At 40.9% G+C, this 27728-nt stretch overlaps 1 protein-coding gene and 1 long non-coding RNA gene across 15 annotated transcripts in view; one reads left to right on the top strand and one right to left on the bottom strand.

Annotated features, from left to right (window-relative positions):
- Nucleotides 1–27728, top strand: part of Klf12 (KLF transcription factor 12) — a 425271-nt gene that overhangs the window by 385528 nt on the left and 12015 nt on the right. For all 14 annotated transcript variants that reach the window (XR_015638054.1, XM_087585860.1, XM_087585854.1 and 11 more), the window contains 1 exon segment: nt 2789–2946. Coding sequence is in view for 13 of the 14 variants with exons in the window: in XM_087585860.1 (XP_087441986.1) it covers nt 2789–2946 (158 nt within the window). In the remaining variant the exon portion in view is untranslated.
- Nucleotides 411–27597, bottom strand: LOC103693766 (uncharacterized). The gene is made up of 7 exons (XR_015639017.1): nt 27563–27597; nt 24815–24928; nt 19113–19198; nt 10865–11107; nt 7098–7214; nt 2499–3092; nt 411–822 (listed from the first exon to the last, which is right to left on the bottom strand). It is a non-coding gene; the product is annotated as an uncharacterized LOC103693766 (long non-coding RNA).

Raw genomic sequence — 27728 nt, 5'->3', positions numbered from 1 at the left:
GAGGAAGAACAGAGACTAAGGGCTGAACGTAAAGGACTTCCACATAACACTTCTTTGTTTTGCCTCAATTCAGTACTCAGGAAAGCAGGTTCTTCCCTTGCCACAGCGTCTGCTTGTCAGTTAACTGGTCGATGGATTTTTATCACAGGAACCTTCAAGACCACTGAAAGCTGGTTCGGTTTCAGAAATTCTTAGCGAGGTAACTGGTTAAAGTCAACCACAAGCAAAAGCTGTGGCTGGGTTTATACGGGTTGCCATTACTATTCATCTGTTAATGTGTAGAAAATAGTGTACAAAATGGTGTTCTTGTTATAGACCTTACATTTCAACTTAATGGAAACAAATACCATCATTGTCTTGATTTGTGAAAGATGCCAAACATCATACAGCACAATAAAGGACTTGCTTTTATAAGGCTCCTTGGGCCAAAATCTATATTTATTTACATGGTCACACACTCAAGAAATGAATCGCTCTCACCGCGTCCGGGCACACACTGTCTCGTTGTTCACAGGAATCCCACTCAGGGCTGGAATCACTCTGAGGACTAACTCGAGCTGTTCTTTCGTGTTGTTTTGACTCTTTTCACAATAGACTCCTGTCCCAGCAACTGAGTCAGTGACATGGAAAACCACAGATCCATGATGATTGATAACGAAGGCTTTAAAACGTGACTCAGCCAGCAGCATGGCCTACGTTCTTTCACTCCAACGCAGATCTCACATCAAACTGCTAGGGGCTTGATGAATGGCATTTACGTTTGATCTTACCTTCTCTGAAGCTTTGACTGCTTGTTCTGCTATTTGTAGATAAGAAAATATACTACAAAAAATAAATAAATAAATAAACAAACAAACAAACAAACAGGGATAGGCCAGAAGGAGATGTTGTAAACAGTTGGCTGAAGTAAGAGAATAGTGTGGCATCAGAAACAGCCCCTGTTTGTCACTTAAGTGATGGCATTTTAACATGCAGGATGAACCACTTCCATAATCCATACTTGAGCAATTACATAGCAGATTGAACTCAGATGCTTAATGCTTAGAAGGTGGTGGGTTTGGGGTGAAGACAGAAGACTTTGCAACGCTATGACCTTGGCATAGCATTACTAAGAGTGTTTCAAACCACACTGTCATATTATAAATTCCTGTGATTTCAGATTATACATACAGTAACATATTTAAGCATACATGGCATGAACGTAGGTGTGTAGGAGAGTGAGGCATGAGAGGAGGCAGATATAAGGGAGATGGGCTCATCACACAGCAGATACCTGTGTGTAAGGAGACCTATGTAACCTATGGAACCACAGTGTCACGGATACATAGTAGCAAAACAGTTTTCATTAGAAACATCTAAAGAAATCCGCAGCTGCTTTCCCTGGGGGGGAGGAGAAAGGCTGAAACAATGGCAAAGGACAAGGGGAAAGGACATCTTTGTGTGTAGTCCTTAAAAGAGATGAGTTACCATTCAAAAGGCTTTTTTGGTTTGCCTTTATTGTGTACAGGGGGTAGGAGTGATGTCGGTGTATGAGCGTACATGCCTGTGCCATGGCAGGATCATGGAAGCTAGAGGGAAACATGCATGAGTGGGTTCTCCCCTTCCGCCATGTGGACTGTATGCTCCCAGCTCAGATTGGCAGATTCAGTAGCAGGCACTGTCTCATTTGCCGTCCCCCACACAAATAATATGAATTTTCATGTTTAAAAACATGTAGACTAGCTAATAGCAAACACATAAAGACTCCTCAAAACAAAAACATCAAAACAGGTTAAAACCTGAATCGGGAGGGAAAACAAACGAAAAACACGACAAAACGTTGGTCATGGTAAATGTGTCTTGTAGAAACAGGGGTGCCTGTGTCTTTGTCATATTCCATTGTAATTTCAGAGAACTTCATGGGTAACTAATAAAAGGATGAGTCATGCACTTTCTGTCTCAATCAGAAGAGATTAAGGTTTGAAAAGGTACATGTAAATGAATTACCTGACATTACAAACTAATCCTGTTTTTCTACTGGGCATTAAAAATGAAACAACACGCAAGTCCAGGCCAAACTTCATAGTTAAAGTCTTTTTTTTTTCTTCTCGTAATAGTAGTACAGCTAATCTTTAAAGACTTTATTCATCACCAGGAAAAAAAAAAAAACCACCAAGAAGGAAAGTTAAATATCAATTTCTCTGCACAGAAATTGCTTGCCGTGAGTTACCGTGTTGATGGACCGAGAGCAATTCTTTTACCCTGACCTGGATTGTTTTGAACTGTGCGCTGTGCAGTTCAGTCACCCCTCTCGTTAAATAAGTTCGTATTGACGTTGTCTAGAGTGGGGCTTCCCAGGGCATTCTTTGGAAAGACTATTCAGACATGCGGAAATGAGCTTCTACCTCAACACTGACAAGGGCTATCTTCTCGCCTGCCTCTGCTGCCACTTGCTTTTGGAATTGGTTGCATCAGACTGGCTTGGGTTTGGGTGTTTAGAAACAGGTTTAATTACGTACCCCAGACTAGCGTCCAGCTCTGGCTTCTCCTGCCTCAGCCGCTCACATGCTGCGATTACACGCCTAGCTTGCTGTTGTAAACATTGTTTCTCTTTCTCCAGAACTCTTTAAACCAAAACAGCCACACTTCTTTCTTTAGCTATTGAGAAACATCCAGGAGATGAGAGCAGTGGGTATGATCATGGAGCCCATGGGGGCTACCGAGTCCACCGCCATTTTGTTAGCCTGCTTAAGGCCCTAGATCAAGGGCTGGGCTTCTCATCGTGTAATGCAACTCCTTCTTTTTTCAGTTCAATCTCACCATTTAGCATTGAGAGCACAAGACGCCAGAGACGATCAGAATCTCCAGATTCCAGGAAGAGGCGCATCCATAGATGTGACTTCGAGGGGTGCAACAAAGTATACACAAAAAGTTCTCACCTGAAGGCACACCGGAGAACACATACAGGTACGGCTCCCGTGGGCTTCTTACCAGGGGGGTGGGGAATGTGGGAAATGACAACAGCTCACCCTGGGCTCATTAGTGTGTGACGGACATTCTCAACATTTTGAGTTTGGTTCATTCCTTCTGTCTTGTGTGCATTTTTTAAAACGCTGTGGACAGAATGAGCTAATCATCTTTCTGGTGATCAGCTTAGCCACTTAATAATTATGTAATTTATTAGGTTTTAAAATATCCGCAGGATACTTCAAACAGCAAGCCAAACAACATTCTTCCCTTCCTTCAAGCTTACATCTAATTCACCACCATCCTTGGGCCACACGTGTTCTGTTTTCAATATTCTTCCACTTAATTTTATTTCAGTTTTAGTTTTTTAAGATGGGGCTTTTCTGTACAGCCCTGGTTGTCCTGGAATTCACTCTGTAGACCAGGCTGGCCTCAAACTCAGAGATCTACCTGCCCCTGCCTTGCAAGTGCTGGGACTAAAGGCATGCACCACCACTGCATGGCAACACTCTTTTTCTTAAATAGCAGAGAAATTAACTTAAAACTCAAAATGTATATGTGCAAAGCAGCTCTGAAGGTATTTTTAAAACCAGTTACATCCAAAATTACCCAGGAAATCCTGTGTAATTTTCCTTGGTAGTTGTTGTCACATAGGGAAGGGATTTTCAATACTTACAGAGAAAAGAAATTGATCCCTAAATAATTCACAATTTTGCCACGATTCAACTATTCATCCTTCCGTATACCTATGTCCCACCCATCTAGAAAGCATTGATTGAAACCATTGGCCACAATGTGTTTCTTGTGCTGTGTGACCCTAAGCTGGCAACCCTGGGCTTTCTCTGAGTAGACTCAGTGGGAGCCACTAGCAAGGGACAAAAAACAAGAGAAGACCCACCAGCACTGCCTTTCCTACTAAGTGGCTGGTGACTAAATTCAGTGACACTCGAAGAAGCAGATGAAACAGGGAGACAGTCATAGCCTCTCTGCTGAAACAGGCCACAAACCAACAAGTCCTGTCAAGTGCCTGTCATTGACAGAGACCAGACTCCAGCATGGTTCTCTCATGAGAAACTTCAAACATAATAGATTCCTGTGTGACTGTGTAAAATGTGTTCTCCATCATATCAAAATAACCACTCAAGGCAAACCACTTCCCAGATTAAATTGTAAAATCATTTCAACTGGCCTTCTTGGCCATTTCTTTAGCCCATGTTACTACTTCTGTTTGCAAAATCATGGGCCAGAAGCATTAATCATGCACGCTATCTACAGGGGCTGCAAACGGGTGCAACATGCTATAAATTCACGAATTTAATTTGTTCCACAGTTTCACCCATGAGCATATTTTGTCATGCTGGTCACTATTATAGCTCACAGGGTTCACAACTGAGTAAGACTGTTGGTGACTCCACCCCACCCCAGCAGCCTGAACAACACCTTCTAGTACTGGGAGAGCTAGTCAACAAGAAGTAAGTTCTCTGGTCAGTACCCAGTTGTTTTCTGCATCCCCTATGGCCAAAGTATATGATGATTTGAGCAATGAGGCTTACAGGCAAGTATTACTCAGTAACCAAGAACAATAGCTTTTATTGTTTGGGGGTGTCTCTGGGATACCCCTAATCAATAAGTTAGGGAGAAATGTCCCATACCCATCTCTGGAGTTTATATTTGGCAGCCTATGACTTTTGGGAGAAGTAGCATGTCCTGAGAGAAGCAACTCTAATGAAACAACCAGAAGAAATGTTAGTAGCCTGTACTGATTTAGGGCTCTGTTGGCCCCTCCTGACCAATATCCCCAGCCTGGAACAGAAGATGTTGTTCACTGCTCTACTGTTTCTAGTTTCTTCTTCTGTGCTTTTCCCTGCTTTCTACCTAATTCTGTGTTCTTCCTTCTCCTTTGATTGTGCACTTCCTCATGAGAAGTCCTCATCTTTCTTGGGCACTGCTGTTAATTTTGTGGTATATTGATTTACTATGGTTCTGAGAATCAAACTCACAGCAATGCACATGCTACCAACAGATAGACCATCGAGGTCCACTCTCCGCCCCCTAGACTGTTTTTCAATCACATTCTTAGTCATTAAGACAAATAAGTGAGCGTAAAGACATGAAAGCCCACAAGCAGGAAGTGTGGTGAGTCCATGCCCTAATTGTTAATAAACGGGCGATTTTTCTATCCATACACATGGAGGAATTTTCTTCCATGAATCATTATATGTTGAGCTATTCCTATTCTCCTTGAGCTCTCTGGAATACATATTAGCCTCATTTTCACACAGACACACCCCTATTCTATTTATCCAAGTGATACATCAGAGAGGAGGGTTTCAAATCAGGTGTGATTAAAGAACGTATTTTCCCCAGGAGTATTGGATTTCATCTTTCAGGTTTTAACATGTACTAAGCAAGTAGAAGAGACGTCAGTTATTCTCCATGATTCAAAGCAACATAAACCTTGACTGCTGAAGCTAAATTAACAAGCTTGAGTTATGAGCAAGAGGGCCCCACAGATTTTGAAGGTCAGAGTGACCCCATACGTCACCACACAGAGTATGTTTCCTAATGAAAGAGAGCTCTTGCCTGTCCACCTCTCATAGAAGCAGTCATTACTCCGCTGTTTTCCACACACTTGCACATCCTCTGTGTTGTTCTCTCTGCTCAGTGCCCTGGATCTTTTTCACACAAGCACTGCTGCCCCAACCCTAGACTTTCTACCTCTCCTTAGAAACATCTGCCAGCAGCTTGCTTTTCAGCAAGACACTGGGTAGAAGTTGAGGACAGAGTCCTGTCCTCTTACAGCGTGCGATAGTCGGACGAGTATTATGGTGCAGTTTGGGGCTTCCAGATAAATGGGGATCCCTCAAATGATAATACTTTTTCTGTCACTGACTGTCAGTCATTGGGTCCAATGGTCAAGCACCTCCTGACCTCCAGATTAGACACTCCCAATTTTGTCAGCCAAGCCTTTCTAGGCATGTTTCAAGTTTATCTTGTTATGCTGTCTTTTTAAAATTTGTGTTCAATATATAGTAAGGAAAGAGATATTTATGGAATTCTTTCAATGTGTACAAAATATATTTAAGTCTTCTGGAGTTAACTCTGTTGGGGCATCTAAATCAAGGAATGCAGCCAAGTAGATCTAGTTTATCCATTGTAGTAGATAGAGACTGATGTATTTTAGACCTAGACTTGTAATGTGCAAGTTATCCCCAAAATGATGACTTCCCTTGGGAGGAGGGTTGAGGTAACACCTGGGGACCCAGGAAAATCTTGTAATGTTGGCAGCCTGGGGATTTATATGTACTTTTTCCGATCCAGAAAACCAGTATTATAAGACCACTATAATGACTTATTATATTGTGTTGGAATCAGTAAGTAAAAAGGATCTGAATAGTCCTTGTGCGCACAGCAGTCAGTCAGTTGATTGCCAGTTGAACATGACAAATGCAAAGAAATTGTCCTGAGTTGTAATCCTAGGGACCTCCATATGGCAGGCTCTCCTTTCAAACATGCTACCTCTAGTCTGCAGTAATAACAACTTGCTAAACTCCGGCTCCAAACTCCAAATGTAACAAATCCATTCATCCCTTTAGCAGTGGATTACTTACAGCCAACCCTCTGTATCTACAGGGCCTGCTCTGTGCATTCCACTAGCCTTGGGTTTTACTTAACATCTGTGGACCTTTTTTTGTCAGCATCCCTCAGCGGTTGTGGGAAGCATTGTCATTGTATCAGATATCGTAAGCGGACAGATCTTATCTGGGCTGTACAAAAAGATGTGTGGAGGTTAAATGCAAATATTTCACTGGTTTCTATCTTATACCTCGAGTATCTGTGGGATTTTTCTTTTCTCTACAGAGAATGGGGATGGAGCAAAAACCAGTTCTCTGATCCCAAGAGACCACTCTAGGCTGTGCAGGCACAGCCTCTTAAAACGACAGTCAAGTGGCATTATTGTCAAATAGAAAAATAAAAAGAATAAAATTTGGTTAACTTGTTGTAACTGGTGTCAGATGATCCTGCGCTAGCTTATAATTTGTAATTATACACAAGATTTCATAACGTAGTGAGTAAAATGTAATCAACACTGGTTCTATAGAAATTCAGGCTGGCTTGCATGCTTTTAATAAACAATTTCTTAGCCTTACCTTCGCTTCAGGCATGTTGAGTAAGATCCTTATGTGTGACCAATAATACTTAATGTGGAGCTTGGGATTATAACAGATGACTTACGAAATCCATGCACGCTATGGGAGGGGAGCGGGCTGCAATAAGAAAGGATAAGAAAGACACTGTAAAGATCCTATTAATGCTTTAACTTTCTGCACTTCAGTAGTGTCTGACCGCTTGGGTGTTTCCTTAGGACGCAACATTGTAAACATTTTTAGGGATCCAGGAAAGGGATCTTTTCTAGATATTAGCAATGGATGCACAGTTCAAGAAGAGCTTGGTGAGTGCACATTTAAATAAGTTAAATTTAAAAATAATCAACTCCATTTTGTTACTGTGGAGCTCAGGTAGTAGCGGGAATGTGTGAGTGAGGATTTTGAAATGTCATTATCACAACACCCGTGGAGGCTACATTGTTACAGGAACATTTCAGAGGAGAAACAGGTAGCTCAGGAGTCAAGGCAATTTTGCTGGCAGGCCTACTGTTCCTTCTCTCTAGTCTACATTGTATATTTCTTCCACACAGTAAGGTGTCAGATTATTTAAGTGAAAATATAGAAGATTTAAGTCAATGGAGTCTTATTCATACAATGAATAACTACTGATGATTTTCTTCATTTAAAGATAGTATGGGTATATTAGATTTATCTAAGCGTGCATTTTAAAAGAAAATATGATATCATTTAGAATGCTATTATCTAAAGCAATGCTTCTCAACCTATGGGTCACAACCCCTTGGGGGCTTGAAGTACCCGGGGCTCGAAGTACCCTTTTACGGGTGTCAACTGAGATCATTCAAAAGCACAGATATTTACAATATGACTCATAACATTAGAAAAAGTACAGTTATGAAGTAGCAGCAAAGATAATTTTATGGTTGAGTGTCACCGCAGCATGAGGAAGTGTATTAAAGGGTCGCTCGCTGCCTTAGGAAGAAGGTTGAGAACCACAAAGCCCCATAGCAGTTTCAATGGGTTTCAACACGCAGGTGTTGGTAATTCCTACAGCCACTAGATGGAGCACGAGACTCAGCTGTTGCAGCTAGTGTAGGTGGGGAATTTGACGGTCCTCCTGTTGTGTGGGACATACTGAAATGAAACACACACGGCAATCAGAGTGAAATGTTCCGCGGAACATTTCAACTTAGTGATGAATGAAAGACAGAGATGAATTTCAAATCCAGGCTCTAAAAATAATCCCAACACGTTCTTTCTTTTCTTTTTCAACAATCATTTGAAATATTTCATATTATAAATTGATCGCATGCCTCTGCCACAAATCTGGGGGAGGCTTAATAGGGCAGTTGTGCTTAACATTCATTGACGTGTATATGAAAGCTGAACTCGAGGTAGATACGTTTCTCATGTATCTGACTTTGTAAAAATAACTCATATCAGAATTTTGGACGTCCAAAGGTTACTTGTGGAGGCTTGAAAATAGGAGCCAGGGATGATTAAACAGTCTCTGAAATCTGTTCTTATTTACCTTTGAAAATAAAGGAAACTGTACACTAATTAATAACGCCTCCTTTAATGAAAGGAGCATGTGCTGTAACTGGATCATTGTTATTTATAAATTCCATGTGTGATGTGCTTAAGCCCCACTTACACCTACACTCCCTCCCACACGGCGATCCTAAGTGGTGCAGATTCCACCAGCTCACTTTTCCCTTGACTCATCAGTTCTTACTGCTATTCATGTATTTCTTTCTTCTAAATTGACGTCTCTATTTTTTTTTTCCTGAATGAGATTCTAAAGTGGCTTGGGGAGATTCTCTGACAGCTGTACATCCTGGGGACCTTTGGGTTCACCTTCAGATATGTACAGTGCCACTGTTCCGATATTTGTGTCATTAATGAACCATGGCTCATGGTACACTGACCTCCCCTCTTTAGGACCCCCTCCCACCTCTATCAACTATAAGAAAAAGCACACGATCTAGAGATAGGACTGAGGTGTCATCTAAGAACTCATTCTTTTCAGGGTAGAATCGTCTTGAGGTAAGTAGCTTGTAAGTCCTGACCAGAGTTTCTGTTATCTGACCTGTGTGGTTGTCGTAGTCTGTTTCTGGGGCTGACAGTACTGTATCAAAGACTAGGCAAGATTTAAAGAAATGAGGTTGATCATGATTTCTGGGTTTGGGCCAACATTGAAGGACTACGTTAGACAGTGGCTTTGATATTGGAGTCCCAAGGTGGCTGTTACAGGACAGCAGACAGGAATGTTTGAGAGACTTATTCCTACTCCTTTATACCTCATGGTAGGGATTAAATTTTAACATGAATTTGGGGCTTTTTTGTTTGTTTGATTTTTGTTTTGGGTTTTTGGTTGTTGGTGTTAGTAGTGATGGTGGTTGGTTTTTTGGTTTTGGGGGTTTTTTTTGTTTTTGTTTTTGTTTGTTTGTTGTTGGGGTTTTTTTGTTTTTGTTTTTTTTTGCCTTTTTTGGTGGTGGTTTATGGGGTGAGTCTGGGTATAAACCACACACAAACTACAGTGAACTGTGCTGAGAAATTTAAAAATGAAATATGAAATTTGAAGTGATGAAGCTGAAGTTTGCATCCTTTTATCCCATAACTGGTAAGCTTGGAGCAGCTACCAAAGGTGTGGGAATCACATGGTTTTTCACTGTTAGCTTTATCCCTGGGTGTTGTAAGTCTCGTTACAAATGCACGACTCAGGGCCTTAGTTGTATAACCCAAGTAGATACAGTGGGAACACACCATAGGCATTCAGCAGTGCTTTGCTGAAGTGGATCCAGCTATAGATACATGTCACTGTAAGCACGTGGCTATAATTAAATTACTTTACTTGGGACTCTAATGGATCTCATATGTATGAGCGGTAGTTGTTTGGGGAGTGACGCTAACTACCATTTAGTAAGTATAGTGTGTCACTGTTGTAAATAAACAGTTATTTACATCCTTACTAAAATATTTCAGTTTTCCGTTTGAACATGGATTGAACTCAGCAAGTATTAGTTGTCCATTTTCTGCATTCCTATAGATCGACTTTCAGAAGGGCAGGAAAAAAACCGTGGACCATCCTTGGTGAGCTTGCCCATAGCAGAGTAGATAATTCGTAAGGTAGCCATGGAAGAGAAAGCATGCAGGGATGCAGGCATCCGGATCCTTGGCTGGAACAGTGCTAAGTTCTCCAGAGGAGCCAGGATCTGTGCAGCTCATTCTGATCTTTTCCTCCAACCTCAAACGCCCTGCCTACTTGACTCTAACCTTCCTACATCATCAGTTTATGACTTCTATTCATTTTCCAAAATGTCTCAGTGTCACCTGGCCTATTAAGTTCTTTGACATCCCCCACCACACACACACACACACACACACACACACACACACACACACACACACACCTTGTGCCACCAAGTAGGCACCTCACCCTCCAGAGCCCTCCAGTATGTGTTGCCTGATACTATTAAGATGTGACGGTGGGAAGGAAAGTCATGTGGGGAAAATGGAGGCAAGTAGAACAGTATCCATGGCTGCTGAGCACATGTGAGGATGAAGGAGGGGACGGCTAAGCTAAGAATATCCAATGCATGTGCTTGTGATGGTGCTTAAAGTACTTGTACACATGAAGCTCTCACATGGAGAGTACAAACATCTCTCTGACCCCCAAATCACGCATAACTTTGGAAGTATGCTATATATTTTCATCAACTATGTAAATCCCAGGAAAGGAGCCACAAGGGGTCACGTATGGAGGAAAAGGCACATTTTAAATTAAGGACCTGGCTGCTCAGGGTCTGTGTTCTTGTCACTCCACCCAGTCTTTGACAAGTTCACATGCCTTCCAGGCTGATCTCTTCAGGAGAGCCACCACCCCGCGCTTGCCTGTACCGCAGCACACAATCATTTAGTGTTAGTGCAACAAGGTGGATGGCACAAGAGGTAACTGGCTCTGTGTCTTGGAAGCTTTCTCTGCAGTCCAGAAAAATTTTAGGTGAGAAGACAGAGACCAGGAGCACTTGTCCCTAAATAAAACAAGACAGGCAACACGTAAGTGCTCGGCCACACTCAACATACAACTCTTTGCATGCTAATGAATGAGACATAAAAATGAGGACAAGTGGTTCTAAATTCTGTGGGCAAGACTGCCATATTGGCAAATACCTTCGATGGGGAGCATCATAGCAAGAGGAGAAGATGCTTGTCTGTGTATGTTGCCCTGGTGGCACAGAGCAACCATCTTTAACCATCCTTGTGGCCATTTTCCTTTGCAAGCCAGCATTTCCCCTGCCTACCTAAAAGGAGGAAACCTTTTCAGTCTAGATTTCTGTTGATATGCTTAGAAAATGTTGCAAATGTTATACTGTCTTCACTAAAGGGAAGAGAGTTCTCTCGACCTATCAGAGAGTTAATGTCTTTTAAAAGATCTATAGTGTTCTCAGTGTACTGTATATATTTGATTTAATTTTATCCTAAAAGCTTTATCTTACTGAATTGCTGTTTTAAAAGTTGATCTTTGACATACACTTAAAAAAGCCTGTAAAAACCACCTGCTAATGAGTATCTCTGTTTAACAATACATTGCAAAGTGAATTTTGCTTTCTGAATTTTATTTATGTGAGCACCTATATGATCAAACTAAAATTGCTGTGAGATATTTATGGACATCCATTCATTTTGAGCTCCATGTTATCTTTACATTTCTCGGAGGGCTGTGAAGAAAAGAGTGTTGGGAACTGTGATTCCCATCCTCTGTGCTTGGTCATGTTCTATCTGAGAATCGAACATCACCTTGTCCTGAATGGTAGGAGTACTTGTTACTAAAATAGATTTTGCAGTGTTTAAGAGAATTATTGAAGGGTTGGGGATAAGGCCCTGGGTTCGGTCCCAGCTCTGAAAAAAAAAAAGAAAGAAAAAGAAAAGAAAGAGAATTATTGAACACAGTACTTATTACAAATGTAATATAGAACTGTGTTTTGATAGAAGATATATATTTATCATTAAAGAATTTAGAAAGGGTTTTTTATGATACTTGTTCCTATTAGCTCCTCATAACTAAGAATAAGCTTATTACCATAATGATTAAAATAATACTCATTATTTTGAGTATTTTGAGTATTTTGAGTATCTGAGTAAGAACACACAAGGCTAAGTAACCAAGGACATAGCTGAGTTAGAAAGTGCTCAGTGTACAAGCATGAGGTCCCACGTTCTCTCCTTAGAACCCATGTAAAAGCCAAGTGCAGCAGCAGGCCCGTTATCCAGCACTGGACAGGCAGAAACTGGAGGATTCATGTGGTTCCCTGGTCAGCTGGTATAGTTGAGTGTGTGAGCTCCAAGTTCAATGAGAGACTCTGTCTCCAAAACTAAGGTGAGAATGAGGCTGGAGAGGTGGCCCGGCAGTTCAGAGCGCTTGCTACACTTGCAGAGAATCTGGGTTCAATTCTCAGCACCCACAAAGCAGCTCACAACTGCCTCTGACTGCAGTCTCAGGGGATCTGATGATCTCCTCTTGTGTCTGTACACTCCTATATTCATGTGGCACATGGGCACACACAGATACATTTAAATATAATAAATATATTCTTAAAAGTAAAGTGGAGAACAATGAAGAAAACGTCAAGCAATGTATTCACACACCAAAACAGATCACTCTGCATTAAGCCCAAGGGATGACACCAGAACCATGTTCAGTATCACAGAGTTCAGTCTAATGGAGAGATGGGACAACTTCCCATCACAACATAGAGTTAAGATAGTGTTAATGTAGACATTGTTCTGGGAAGATTGGTGCAGATGAGAAAGTGGAAACATCAAAATCCTGGGAAGTATTGATGGGGCAGGTAAATGACGAGACTTCCACAAAAGAAACTACAGGAGACGTAATCAAGGTGGGCAAAGATGTGATGGTCTTCCAGAAAGACTTCATTCACACAATCTAACATTCACAGAAAAGAGCATTGTGGTGCTTGCTTATAATGTAAGGGGAATGCAAGGTCAAAGTCAGCCTGGTAAGACCATATCTCAAGAGAGTAAGAGAGGGAAAGTGAGAGGGAGAGGGAGAGAATATGAAAGAATGAAAAGAAAAAGAATCTCCAAATGCATCACATGCATGTGGAAATACAAAAGACCCAGGAGAGCCAAAGCAGTTCTAAATAACAAATACACCCCGAGTTCAAGTTATTCTGCAGAACGTTGTAATAAAACAGTATGATACTGGCATATAAACAGACACATTAATCAATAAAATGAAGCTGAGGAACCAGATATAAGTCCATGTTCCTATAGCCACTCGATGTTTGACAGAGACCAAAAATATAGCTTGAAGAAGAGACAGCCTCTTCAACAAATGGTGCTGGCCAAATTGGACAGGTGTATGTAGAAGAATAACTCTAGATCCTTATCTCTTACCTGCAAGAAACTGACATCAGTGGATAAAGGACCTCAGTATAAAACCTAGTACCTTTACTATCGAAAAGTCAATCAGGTAAGACCCCAGTTGCAGCTGCTGTACCAGATGTGTGGCCCTTACTTAAGCAAATTAGCACATCTCTTCCTTAGTCAACTAATTATAGGACATGGCCCATGGGACTATAGGTACAAGTATAGCTGCATATGTCCTTTCAGTTAGGAAGGCCAGCAGTAGGCTTTTATAGTTTTGCCTTAAAAATATATTTACTTTCCAGCCCTGTGTGATAACTTATTGATTGTCTTTTCCACAAAATATAACAGTGGCCTACCATGTTGATGATATTATGCTAATTGGAACTAGTGAGCGGGCGCTGGGTACCACCTTTGGACACCTTGGACTTGTTGGTACACATGCACATGAGGATAGGAAATAAATCCAGCCAAAATTCAAGGGCCTCCTTCCTCAGTGAAAATTCTTAGGAGTCCAGTGGTATGGGGTAAAGAATGAGTTATTGCAACTGACCTCTCCCACCAACAAGAAAGGACAATGTTTAGTGGGACTGTTTGGCTTATGGAGACAGCGCTTTCTCACTCGACTGTGTTACTCTGGACCATATTCTAAGTGACTCAGATAGCTGCTAGCTTTGAGTGTTCTTCAACAGGTCCAGGCGGCTCTACTACTTGGACCATATGATACTCGATGGTCCCAATGGTACTCGGTAGCATTGGCAGATAGGAATGCTTTTTAGAGCCTTTGGTTGGCCCCTATAGGTGAATCACAGAAGAGACATTGTGATTTTGGACCAGAGCTCTACCATCATCTGCAAACAACTATTCTCCCTTTGAGAGACAGTTATTGGCCTGCTATCAGGCCTTGGTGGAAACTGCATGTTTGACAATGGGCCAATCTAAGCTGTCCACCATGAGCTCTAGGTATTATTTAACCCACCAAGCCATAAAGTAAGATGTATACAATAGCAATCTATTATCAAGTAGGTGCAGTATATACATGATTGAGCCAATCAGGTCCTGAAAACACAAGCAAGTTACATAAAGATGTTGTCCAAAGGCCTATGGTTTCTACTCCTATTACAATGCCATCTGCAGGCACATATGTACCTATAGCCTCATGGGGTGTACCCTATGATTATTTGACTAAGGAAGAGAAGACTGGGGCACAGCTTACTGGTGACTCTGCATGCTATTTGGGCACCAACCTAGAGTGCATAGCTATAACATTACGTCTGCTTTCTGTGACAACCCTGAAATAAAACAGTGGAGGGAAATCTTCACAGTGGGCAAAACATCTGGCAGTATACATGCACATACATTTTGTTTAGAATGAGAAATTGCCAGATGTGCAATTTTTCACTGACTCATGGGCAGTAGCCTAGATGGTCAGGGACTTGGAAAATAGGTGAGAAAGACATCTGGAGAAGAAGTATGCAGGTAGATCTCTCCAAGTGGGCAAGGAATTGGAAGGCACTCGTGTCCCATGTACATGCTCATCAAAAGGTGACTCACCTGAGGAGGAGTTCAGTAATCAAATAGATAGCATGACTCAGGCTATGGACAGACAGCTTCTTCCTTCAGATATACCTATCATTGCCCAATGGACACATAAACACGACAACAGGGACTGTCATTCACCAGTAGTGATAGTCTGACCTGGCTATCACTGCTACTAAGTGCCAGATCTTCCAGCAGTGGAGACTAATACTAAGCTCCATATATGACCCCATTCCCCACGGTGGATCATCCAGTGACCTGGTGTCAGGTTAACTACATTGACTGTCCTACAGTAGATACTTATTCTGGATATGGATTTGCCTTTCCTACACATAATGGTTCTGTCGAAACTCCCATTGGTGTATTCAGAGAACACCTTATTTGCTGTTATGGTACTCTACATTTTATTTCTTTTAGCAAAGGGACTCATTCACAGCCAGAGAAGTGCAACAGTGGGTCCGTGATTATGAAATCCATTGGTCTTTGTTCCTCACAATCCTGAGGCAGCTCGCTTCATAGAAAGATGGACTGGCCTTTTCGAGATACCGTTACAGAGCTAATTAGATGCCAGCGCCTAGAGGACTGGGGCAGGGTTCTTCAGAAGTGTGTATTTTCAATCAGCATTCAATATATAGTATGGTTTCTCCCATGTCCAGGATCCAGGGGTCCAGCATCAAGCGGTAGAAAGGCAATAATTCCCTTGCTATCATTCCTTATGATCTACTAGGAAAGTTTCTGTTTCCTGTTTCTGTGATCTGAAGTTCTGCTGTTCTAGAAATTTTGTTTCCAGAGACATGGGTGCTTTTACCAGGAGACACACAAAGCATCCCACTGAACTAGAAGCTCAGAATTTCTTCCCCCTGACCACTTTGGCTTTCTGGTGCCCTTAAACCAACAGGCTAAGAAAGGAATCAGAGTGTTAGGAAGGGTGCTTGATCTAGATTACGAAGGGAAAATTGGGTTGCTTCTCCAAAAACCTGTAAAAGATCATGTCTGAAGTGCAAGAGATCCAACTGAGACTTTCTTGGTACTACCATGTCCTGTGATTAAGTCAATTGGAAGCTACGACAACCTAATCCATGCAAGATGACAAAAGACACAGACCCTTCAGGGGAGAAAGTGTTGCTCACTCCTCCAGGAAAAGAACTAAGACTTGCTGAGGTGCTTGTAAAGGGTGAAAAAGTGCAGAATGGTGAGTAGAGGAAAGTAGTTATTAATACCAACTGAGGCCATGACCAGTTGTAGGATTAAAGATTATAGTTAACATGAGTTTTTCAGTCATATTGTGTTCAGAACAAGTTCTTTCCTCAATTTCTTTATCATATAAAGTAACATCTATCATAAGAATATCAGTAGTTATCTTATTTAAGTTTTAAAATACCAAAAGGCTATCCCTTAAGGGACATTGCCTCCTATTCTAAAATTTATGTGTTTGCAGTTGTATAAAGGATAGTTATAGAATGTTAGGAAAAATTGTGATCTTATATACAATGCATTTGTGATTATGTGTAAAATAGTTCTATCGTGGTAGATATACTTACAGCCTGACTTTTTTTTTTTCAATTTGGAAATTAAACAACAAAAGGAGCTACGGTTGATTGTATGTCAAGGTGATAAAGAGTGAACTCGTGATGGCTGTTCTTGGTTGTCGTCTTTACTACACCTGAAATTAACTAAAAATCCATTGGCTGGGTTCACCTGTAAGGAATGTTTTTCTTAATTAAATTATTTGGAGTGTGAAGACCCACTTTTAAACCAAATCTTTTGAGGTTAGAAAATACACCACTAATTAATTCAGATATTTTGAGGTGGAAAGACCTCCATTTAATCTGGAACACGGGAAGAAGGGAAGCTTTTGTTCTTTGCCTGCTTGCTCTCGCTAGCAAGTCCATTCCTTCACTGGCATCAGAGCCAATGTTTCTGGGATTCTGATATGTACTAAATACAATCTGAGGCATCCACATAAGACCTGGCACCTTGAACTTACAGAGGAGGCAATTCAAATTATAGGCAAAAGAAAGGATTTTCTTAACAGGACCTGGTAATATAGACATTAAAATAAACAAAGAGTAGGGTTTCATGAAACTATAAAGCTTCTATATAGCAGAGCATACCATCGTTTGAGGAGCAGGTCACTTTGTGGAATGAGAAAAAAAAATCGTTACTAACTATACATATGACAGAGGGTTAGTATGTAAATGAAACTATGGTACATGTATTTAGCTGTAAATACAAATGAGTTCTCAAGTAACTGGATAGAGCTGGAGCGCAGTATACTGAGTGAGGTAATCCAGACCCATAAATCAAATGCCCCATATTTTCTCTCATATGCCAGCTTTGAATCTTTAAAGTCATGCGTTTAAGTTTGATTACCCATCAAAGGCAGGAAAATAGTAAGGGACCTTGTGGGAGATTTCAAGAGAGTGTATGTGGAGTGCAGGGAGTAGAAAGGAATAAAAGAAAATAATGAAACAGGAAGGGTTACATACTGTGAGGGCTAAGGGAATATGGTAGAGGAGGTAACTTGAGGAAGAACTGCTATACTGAAGCCATATGGAAACCTACTGTAGAAGCTTCCTGAAATATATTCCTATGCGTATACCATAGAAGTTTGAATTGGGACACAATACATCTTCTAGACACCTTAGACTGTAGAGTAAAAATTCAGTGCCAAGTATGGCTACCTTTCTTTTGGAGCTGTTGTTCCATGGGTTCTTGTAGGACTCCCTCTCAAACATTACAGGCTATGGCTATTGTTCTTAAAACCTTCCAAAACTTGATAATAAGACCCTATTGTCGAAGACTCCCCATACTTAAGTCATACAACATGGAGACATCAAGCTGATACCTACCTTATTGCTACTGGCTAACTTTCATGTTGCTGGAAAGTTCTATGCATAATGGTTCAATACAGGGCAGACACAGTTCACAGTAATGCAACTATTGAAACTGCACCCGGTGAAAGGCAACAAAACGTAAAGAAAAATAGACCACTCCTGTGGGGCTGAATGTTGTGAACTTGCTGGATGGCAGTTAGAAGCCAGAGCTGTGATAATCATGATGGGACAGATTGAGACTACATGCCCTACCTCTCTATAGAATCATTGCAAATAAATCTCCCCTCAAAGAGACTTGAGACTTGGAACCAGTGTTGCTAAGGTTACCCCTTTTCTACCACAAGGCAGAACAAGGAGAATGTTGCTGTGGTGGTAGGTGCTGAATATAGTTTGGTCACCTGAGATGACTTTCAAGGCCACAGCTGATTGTCTTATAATGTCTCCTGTACTTAAAAGTGAGATGGGAAGTTAACACTTGGGATTTCCCTGGTAGGCTACAGCAGGAACTGTGGGAACAAGGGAACTATGTAAGTGAGAAGAAAATCTTAAAGTCTTAGCATACATCTATGTGGCAGGTTAAAGAAGACTCTGCAAAAGAAACATAAGGTAACCAGACACGTAGGCAAATGAGTGTTGACACCTCCTAGAAACACAGACTTGGAACAGCCAAAGAAAACAATGTCCTTTGACCTTGAACTTTTTGCTTTCTGTAAAGGAGATTTTATTATAGAATATTTTCATTCATTAGTGTTTGCTTTCGGGGTGAGAAAGCTAGACTTTGTGTTAACAATACTGTCTATCCAGTAAGTCATAACTTGGGCTGTGTTTGCCAGTCCAGTTCTGACCAGATATCTTCTACTAAAGCAGAAGTCTGGAGTGGCAGTATAAAAAGTGGTTAAGACTCATACAGACTAGATGCCTGATTGAAGTGGGGTTAGCTACTGCGACTGCTAGATTAACAAGCTCTCAAGGTCAAATGTTAAAAATCACGAAGTCACTTAGAAAAAGGCACGGTGTGTGGAAAGTAGAAAATACTATTGTTATCAAGGTTTGCCTTTATAGAATGACACAGGGGCTCACTTAGTGATGGTTACATGCAATGAAGAAGTTAGTCCAGACAGTCCAGGGGAATGAAGAGTCGATTATTTGATTACATTTCCAAGACCAAATAAATCGATCAGACATATTATACAGCAGATTGGTCTACTTGACTCAGACAGTTCTGTACCTAAGATGTTTTCAAAAGCACAAGTTGGCATGGACAACCAGTTACCTGAACAATTTAATTTGTTCCTTAAAAACAGGAAACAGGAGCTTGGAGAGATGGTGGAGAGGACCTGGGTGTTGATTCTTTAGGACCTAGGTAAAAAAGAGAGAGAAAATTAGAAAGAAATAATACTATGTTTAAAGGCACATGATTACAACACTGGAACAGGGAGGAAGACAGGAAGATCCTTGGAATTCAATGGCCAGCCAGTCTATCTCAGTCAGGAAGTTGTAGGTTCAGGGAGAAAATACACATTAAAAAGCAAAATGGGGGGGTTGGGGATTTAGCTCAGTGGTAAAGCGCTTGCTTAGGAAGCGCAAGGCCCTGGGTTCGGTCCCCAGCTCCGAAAAAAAAGAACCAAAAAAAAAAAAAAAGCAAAATTGACTTGACAAGCACTTAATGAAGACATTCTGTGTCAGCCTCTGAGGTCTACATAGGCTTGTGTGGGTGAGCACACCTAAATACATTTTTAAAAAATCATAATACACACACACGCACTCACACACGCACGCACGCTCACACCTTTAAATCCCACACAACAGAAAAAATGTATTTTATTTGTATTTTTTTCACAGTAAACTGGATTACCTTTAGTTTCAGGAGCATAAAATTAAACGTCCTGTAGTGTGCAGTTGGGAGTTTCACAGCTTGTAGGAATAGATGACAAGCCAACGTGTTAGAGATGGGTGCTGCGTCCACAAGTTGAGTTCTACAGCCTAGAACCCAGATCCAGGTTGGTAACTAAGCCCATGTTCGGCCATTTTGCCTGATTTTAAAGCCCCAAGTAGCATGGACTGTGTTTACTCCAAGAGGGACTGTGGCCTAGCCCATCCTTGGGCAATGTAGAGGCTTGTAATACCAGTTCTTTCCTGATCTCCAGGTTTCTAGTTCTGTGTCTTGAAAGTCCCTAATTTCCTTCCAGATCTAGATATCTGTGAACTTTCATGAACTGATGTAACAGAAACCAGAAGACAAGATAGGAATCTTGACTCCCCCCTCGCCTTCTCTTCCCTGATATGCAAATACCATCCCTCAAGTGAAATAGGTTGTCACAGCAAATATGTTGAGCCCTGAATGAAATGAAACTCATTTGTCAGTGTCTGGGCCCTGTAACTTTGTAAAAGTTAAACATATTTCAAAAATGCACTTCTGAACTTAGAAAAATGGCCTGCACTTCCTGTTGCTAAAGGGGCTCCTTTTCAGTTGCTTGAGAAAATAGCAGAGGAGCCACGGAGAGCACGGGGGTTTTGTTTAACATGGGCCTTTTGAAATCGTGCATTCCTCTATGTATGTGGCTTGCACGTCACCTTCGGATGAAAGGCACCTGCTCTTTGTCTCACCCCACGTTTACCTTTTAGCATTTCAGGTAGTGAAATGGGAGGCCCTGAAAACGTGATTTTTTTGTTTGGTGGGTTTTGGGAATCCATTCAATACCTGATGTTTTCTTTAGACTTTATTGTACCTACTCCTGGGTAAAGGCCGAGCTAGTCTTAATCCTTCTCTTTAACCAGAATGGAAAAGACAAGGAGCTCATAATAAATCAGTTTGTGTTGACTGTTTTGAGACAGAAAAACAAAAATCTGATCTGGGTTTCTTATTGTTAGCCAGACACTTCATTAATAACACGGGTTAGCACAGGGACAAATGCTGCCTGTATGTGCATAGAAAGTTGTGTCCAACATCAACTCCAAGTGTGCCCTTCAAAAACTTTTAGAACAACAACAAAATGATAGTTTTTAAAAGTTATTGATGATGAGGAGGTGGTCTTGGGAGGGGCTTGGCCACAGTGCACATGGGGAGGTTAGAAGACACCCTTGTGGAGTTCATGTGTTCTTTCCACTGTTGCCTACATTCCAGTGACGTCACCAGTTGTCTGGTAATCTCCTCTAACCACTGAGCCATCTCAGCAGCTCCCAGGTGCCCTCACTCCTGCCTGGTATATTTGCTTTCTTAAGATTATGCTGAAAGTGCTTTATTAAAATAGGATATGTAACAATGAAAGAAATGGCTTAACGGGAAGCCAAACTGTACCCCAAAGGAGTGACAAAGTGTCACCCAACTAGCCAGCCATCTTTGCCTCTGTATTCTTTGTTTTACTTTACATTTTAACTTTATGCTGCAAAACCAAAGTTATGTAGCAAGACTTACTGCTACAGTACTATACCAAACTGTTGCCAATAATTCCATTCTCTTTCATAGAATTGACCTAAGAAATAAGGATGGATAGTAAAGTCACAATCACCAGGAATCTTGTACATATTCTAAATAGGTTTTTAAAAGATTTTGCCTTCGAAGGGTTATGTTTGTTGCCTAACTCTCTTTTCTAGATGGAATTTACAAGGTACAATGGGGGCTGGAAACATGGCTCAGTGGTTAAGAGTCCTGGCTGCTCTTCCAGAGGTCCCAGGTTCGATTCCCAGCACTCACGTTGTGGTTCACAACCATGTGAAGCAACAGTCACAGAGAATCCAATGCTTTGGCCTCTGTGGGTACCAGACATACCAGTGGTATACAGAAATACACATGGTAAAAAACAAAATCCCTCCACGTTAATAATTTATTAAGAAAGAGGTAGGCATATATTTCTTTTCAGCATATTTCTTTGGAAAACAGTTTGGGATAAAATATGTGTATGAGTCTGCTACCAATAAACGAAATTTCAAGGAAAACTTGCTATTCCTGAAGAAAGTAACAGAAATGTTCTCACTGTCATATGTTCTCAGTCTATCTTGGTGAAGAACAGAGCTGTGAGGAGAGAAGCAGACAACCCTTGGTATTGCTCTGTTTACATTGTTCAAGCCTATGTCTTTGTCCTCTTCTGTTGTGTTTTTTTTTTTATTAACTTGAATATTTCTTATATACATTTCGAGTGTTATTCCCTTTCCCGGTTTCCGGGCAAACATCCCCCTCCCCCCTCCCCTTCCTTATGGGTGTTCCCCTCCCAACCCTCCCCCCATTGCCGCCCTCCCCCCAACAGTCTAGTTCACTGGGGGTTCAGTCTTAGCAGGACCCAGGGCTTCCCCTTCCACTGGTGCTCTTACTAGGATATTCATTGCTACCTATGGGGTCAGAGTCCAGGGTCAGTCCATGTATAGTCTTTAGGTAGTGGCTTAGTCCCTGGAAGCTCTGGTTGCTTGGCATTGTTGTACTTTTGGGGTCTCGAGCCCCTTCAAGCTCTTCCAGTTCTTTCTCTGATTCCTTCAATGGGGGTCCTATTCTCAGTTCAGTGGTTTGCTGCTGGCATTCGCCTCTGTATTTGCTGTATTCTGGCTGTGTCTCTCAGGAGCGATCTCCATCCGGCTCCTGTCGGTCTGCACTTCTTTGCTTCATCCATCTTGTCTAATTGGGTGGCTGTATATGTATGGGCCACATGTGGGGCAGGCTCTGAATGGGTGTTCCTTCAGTCTCTGTTTTAATCTTTGCCTCTCTCTTCCCTGCCAAGGGTATTCTTGTTCCCCTTTTAGAGAAGGAGTGAAGCATTCACATTTTGATCATCTGTCTTGAGTTTCATTTGTTCTAGGCATCTAGGGTAATTCAAGCATTTGGGCTAAAAGCCACTTATCAGTGAGTGCATACCATGTATGTCTTTCTGTGATTTGGTTAGCTCACTCAGGATGATATTTTCCAGTTCCAGTGTTTTATTTTTTAAATATAGTTTTATTCTGTTGCAGAACTATCAGGGAACTCTCTTTATATCCCATAACAACATCAAATTTAGGGCAAATCTTGCTACAGCCTCCCAAGTGACAATATTTCAGGTTTGAGTCACTAGGTCCAAATCTTAGGCAACTCTTCCACAGAAACAATTCTGTATAAAATTTACTTCACATTCTGTTCCTGTCTTATATTCACAAACGGGCTGCAAGAAAATCGTTAGAAGCTCTCCCAGTTGCAAACATGGCTGATAGTAACATAATTCAATGTGAATAGTTTTATAGGCTTTTTAAAATATTCTAGGACATAGTACATATCACATGATCCAGTATTTTGATTCGTGCATTATAAATTATATGCCAATGACACGGGTCTGTTGACTGGGATGTATATTTTTAACATCTCAACTTTTAAAAGATCTTTACATCTCTTCCATTTACTGTTGACTTTCTTTTTTTTCCCGAGAATATTAATTTATTGTCCCCGCATCTCAAAGAGTAACTTGCCAGGAATTTGAACACACTGAGAAACTTGCTTCTTTTCATTGAAAGTTACAATTATATGAACCATAATTGCTGGCAAATAAATGTACCATTTATTTTATCTTTTTTTTATTAACTTGAGTATTTCTTATTTACATTTCAAGTGTTATTCCCTTTCCCCAGTTTCCGGGCAAACATCCCCCTAATCCCTCCCCTCCCCTTCTTTATGGGTGTTCCCCTCCCCATCCTCCCCCCATTGTCCCCCTCCCCCCAACAGTAATGGTAATCCCATTATTTAGAATAATCAATCAGAAATTTATACAAATACATGAATTTCCTTGCATTTTTGGACATTATATAGTTTTAGTAGTTTAGTTTTTAACCTTAGCACTCTACCATGAATATTTCTTTTTTTTTCTTTTTCTATTAACCTGAGTATTTCTTATTTACATTTCGAATGTTGTTCCCTTTCCCGGTTTCCGGGCCAACATGCCCCTAACCCCTCCCCCTCCCCTTCTATATGGGTGTTCCCCTCCCCATCCTCCCCCCATTACCGCCCTCCCCACAACAATCTAGTTCACTGGGGGTTCAGTCTTAGCAGGACCCAGGGCTTCCCCTTCCACTGGTGCTCTTACTAGGATATTCATTGCTACCTATGAGGTCAGAGTCCAGGGTCAGTCCATGTACTGTTGACTTTCTTAATACTCTCTTTAAACAATCAAAGTAGATTTAAAAAAAAACCAAACCCTGAAACTCAAAGTGGTGACTTATAGTACCAGTGATTTTTTTGTGGTTCTAATGTACTAAGAGAGTGTCTAGGAATTGAATTTTTTGTTTTGAAAATTCATCATTATCAGAAACAGAAAACAAGACGTGACCTTAGTCCACTTCATGTTACCTGTTGGAGTTTACAGCACGATGCCACGCAACATAACTTCCTCAAGTAATAAAACAATGAACAACCATTTATTAGAATAGACTGACTCTTTGTTTTTAATTCTACTTTATTTTTGAGAATTTTATACATGAGTACTGCTTTTATTTCATTTCCGCATCGTTTTCTACCCTGTCCAACTCTTCCCTTGCTCCCCTCAAGTTCATCACCTTTTAATTACTATAAAATTACTATTTTACTTACTTTTACAGCACAAATGACTTTAATTACTATTGTTACACACACGCACACAAACACAAACACGCACACACACACACACACACACACACAGAGATCTCCCCAATGTTGGCACCCCTTCCTAGACCCAGTAGAGTAGCCACTCACCATTGTTCATAGTTGCCACCTTTCCCGAGTGTGTAAAGAAGCTGGAGGTGGAACAGGGCTGTGAGTCAGGGCTATCATCTCTGGACACTAGTGAACATCAGAGAGGTGTTCCCCACCCACATGACATCTGACCCTCACCTTTTATACTTTCCTGTGTCAGAAGATACTTCTTAGAGTCTTGTGAGTTGTGTGAATCTGATAAGGAGGCATTCATTTCCTCTTGTTCAGAACTCTCAATTTAAATTATCTGTTAGGACATAACATGCATCCGGACATTAAAAGACAATGCCTACCTGGTCTCGCTAATACGTGGCTAGCTCCATAAGAGCCTGAAAGTGTGATAGCTCATTGATTGAAGGAGCTTGCCACCGGGCCTGGCAACCTGAGGTTTATCCATGGATCCCCCACTGTGGAAGAAGAGAACAAATATGTCAAGTTATCCTTTCAGATCCACATGTGTGCAATTGCACATCTGCACCCTCCAAGCACATTCCGAGTCACTGATAATAAATACATAGATAGATAGGTAGGTAGGCAGATAGATAGATAGATAGATAGATAGATAGATAGATAGATAGATAGATAGATTCACAAAATATTAAGTATCTTTCAGGTGGAATGGCTCAGTGGATAAAGTACCTTGCCATCCAAGTTTGGTGGCCTGACTTCAATCTCCAATATCCACATAAGCATGGAGGGAGAGAACTGACTCCATAAAGTTGTTATGACTCCCACACATGTATTGGCACCATGACACATGAACACATGTGTCCATATCATATATACCCAGTAATGGTAATTATAAAATTTATATTTAAAATATGATTACTAAAATAATTTATTATAACACAACCAGGGGGCTTGATGGTTCAAAAAGAACATATTCAAATAAATAATTATGTTGGAGAATGATGTAAAAAAAAAACCCAGAAATATATGTATGTGACTGAGAGGTCTTTTAACATTTGAATTGAGGCTCTTACTTTGAGAATTTGGCTACCATAACCAAATTATTTACTAACATCTCCACACCAAGCCAGCAATGTGTAATAGTACTATAGTTGAATAAATTAGCATATATTCAAGATCTCAACCATAAACAGAAGTGTCCTTTTAGATCTTGATTTAGTGGGCTCTCTATAGAAGGCCAGATGCTCCACACTTTAGTACACAGAAGGCCATGTGTTTTATGTTGTAAGTGATCCATGTTGACTTCACAGGTAAACAACCAAAACAATGTATAAACAAGTTAATGTAGACATGTGCCAACAAAAACATATTTACAGACACTAATGTTTAACTTTCATGCACTGTTCACAATTACAAACTATCCTGCTTCCTGTCTTTCCTTCAACCTTTAAAAATGGGGATCAATCCTTCTATATGTTTTTCAAGTAAAAAAAAAGGCATAAGTACCATTATTTTTTTTAAAGATTTATTTATTTACGTACTTACTTATTTATTATAAGTACACTGTCGCTGTCTTCAGACACACCAGAAGAGGACATCAGATCAGATTACAGATGGTTGTGAGCCACCATATGGTTGCTGGGAATTGAACTCAGGACCTCTGGAAGAGCAGTCAGTGCTCTTAACCGCTGAGCCATCTCTCCAGCCCCCATAATTACCATTATTAAATTGACAAAATAACCATGAGAAGGAACCTGAAGACTATATGTGCTTAAATTAGACAAGCAAATCCAGTTAGTCCACAGATGGCATAGAGCCCATCCGTGCCCTGGGCCACATCATTTTCCCTCTTGCCCCATGAGGTGAACCTCGATCTTCTTACCCCCACGTACCCTCATACCATCAGCTTCACCATTATGCATCCTCTCTTTCACCTGCAGTAGGAATGGGTCCATTGACCCCGTTTTAATCTCACGTGCTACTTCCTCACTGAGACAGAAATACGCGACGTCCTACCACACAACTGAGCAATGCTTTTCACCCGCAAAAAGAGCCTTTCTCAGGCTGTCTGAATACAACAATGAGAGCATAGGTGATAAAAATCAACAAGAAATGGACCTCCCAAAAGTGAGAAGCTCCCACACAGCAAAGAACACTGTCATTTGGACAAAGTGACAGCCTACAGAATAGGAAAAGATTTTTATCAGTGATCCACCCAATAGAGGCCTAATATCCAAAAGTATATAAAGAACTAAAAAAAAAAATAGATAACAATAAAACAACCTAGTTTTAAAATAGGGGTACAGACCTGAACAGAGAAGCCTCAAAAGCAGAAACTCAAATGGCTGAGAAATGGTCAGTATCCTTAGACATCAGGGCAATGTCAATCAAAGCTACTTGAGATTTCATCTTATATCCGTTAGGATGGCTACAGTAAACAAACGCGTGACAGCCCATGGTGATGAGGGTGGGAGTAAGAAGAAAGCTTCAGACATTGCTCCTAGGTGTGTAAGTAGCCACTATGGAAATCAGTGTGGCCGTTCCTCAGAAAGATGAGAATCAATCTACCTCAAGATCCAGCTATACACAATTGGGCACATACCCAAAGGATGCTTTATCCTGCCAGAGAGATGATTGTTCTCATACATTTATTGCTGCTCTATTCATAATAGCCAGAAATTGGAAACAGTCTCAACAAACGAATAGATAAACAGAATGTGGGACATTTACACAGCAGAATATTACTCATCCACTTAAAATATGTAACTATGACATTGTCAAGGAAGGGAGTAAAACTAGAAAAAAATCACTGAGCGAGGGAATAGACCCAGAAAGTCAAATATGATATATACTTGCTAATTTATGAATATTAGCTGGGAGGACAGTGATAACTAAGCTACAATCTGCAGAACCACAGAGGTTAGGTGGAGAGCACAGGCCTAATGGGTCTCTTAGATTTAGCTAGGAAAGAGAAGTGAAATGTACGGGGAGGGACTAGAACAGTAAAATTTGGTGGGTCATGGAAGGGAAGGGGAAAGAGGGAGTGGCAACTAAAATTAAGGGCCAGTGTGAAAACTAATACAATAGAAGTTACATAAAATCTTTACATATATGCAAGCCATCTAAGTTACCTGATAACAGGGGAGACAGAGTCTTCTAACACAGTAGAACCTACATGCCTGTGAACTCACAGAGAGAGACTGAGGTAACAAACACAGGGCCTGCAGGGTCTGCAGCAGATGGGGGTCTTAGAAGGGAAAGGAGATGTGGGCAGACGGCCCCTGCTGCAGAAGCTAT

The sequence above is a fragment of the Rattus norvegicus genome, chromosome 15 (genome assembly GCF_021556685.1).
Source record: "Rattus norvegicus strain SHRSP/BbbUtx chromosome 15, alternate assembly SHRSP_T2T, whole genome shotgun sequence".
NCBI classification, from domain to species: Eukaryota; Metazoa; Chordata; class Mammalia; order Rodentia; family Muridae; genus Rattus; species Rattus norvegicus.
This window is presented reverse-complemented; position numbering and strand designations above follow the sequence as displayed.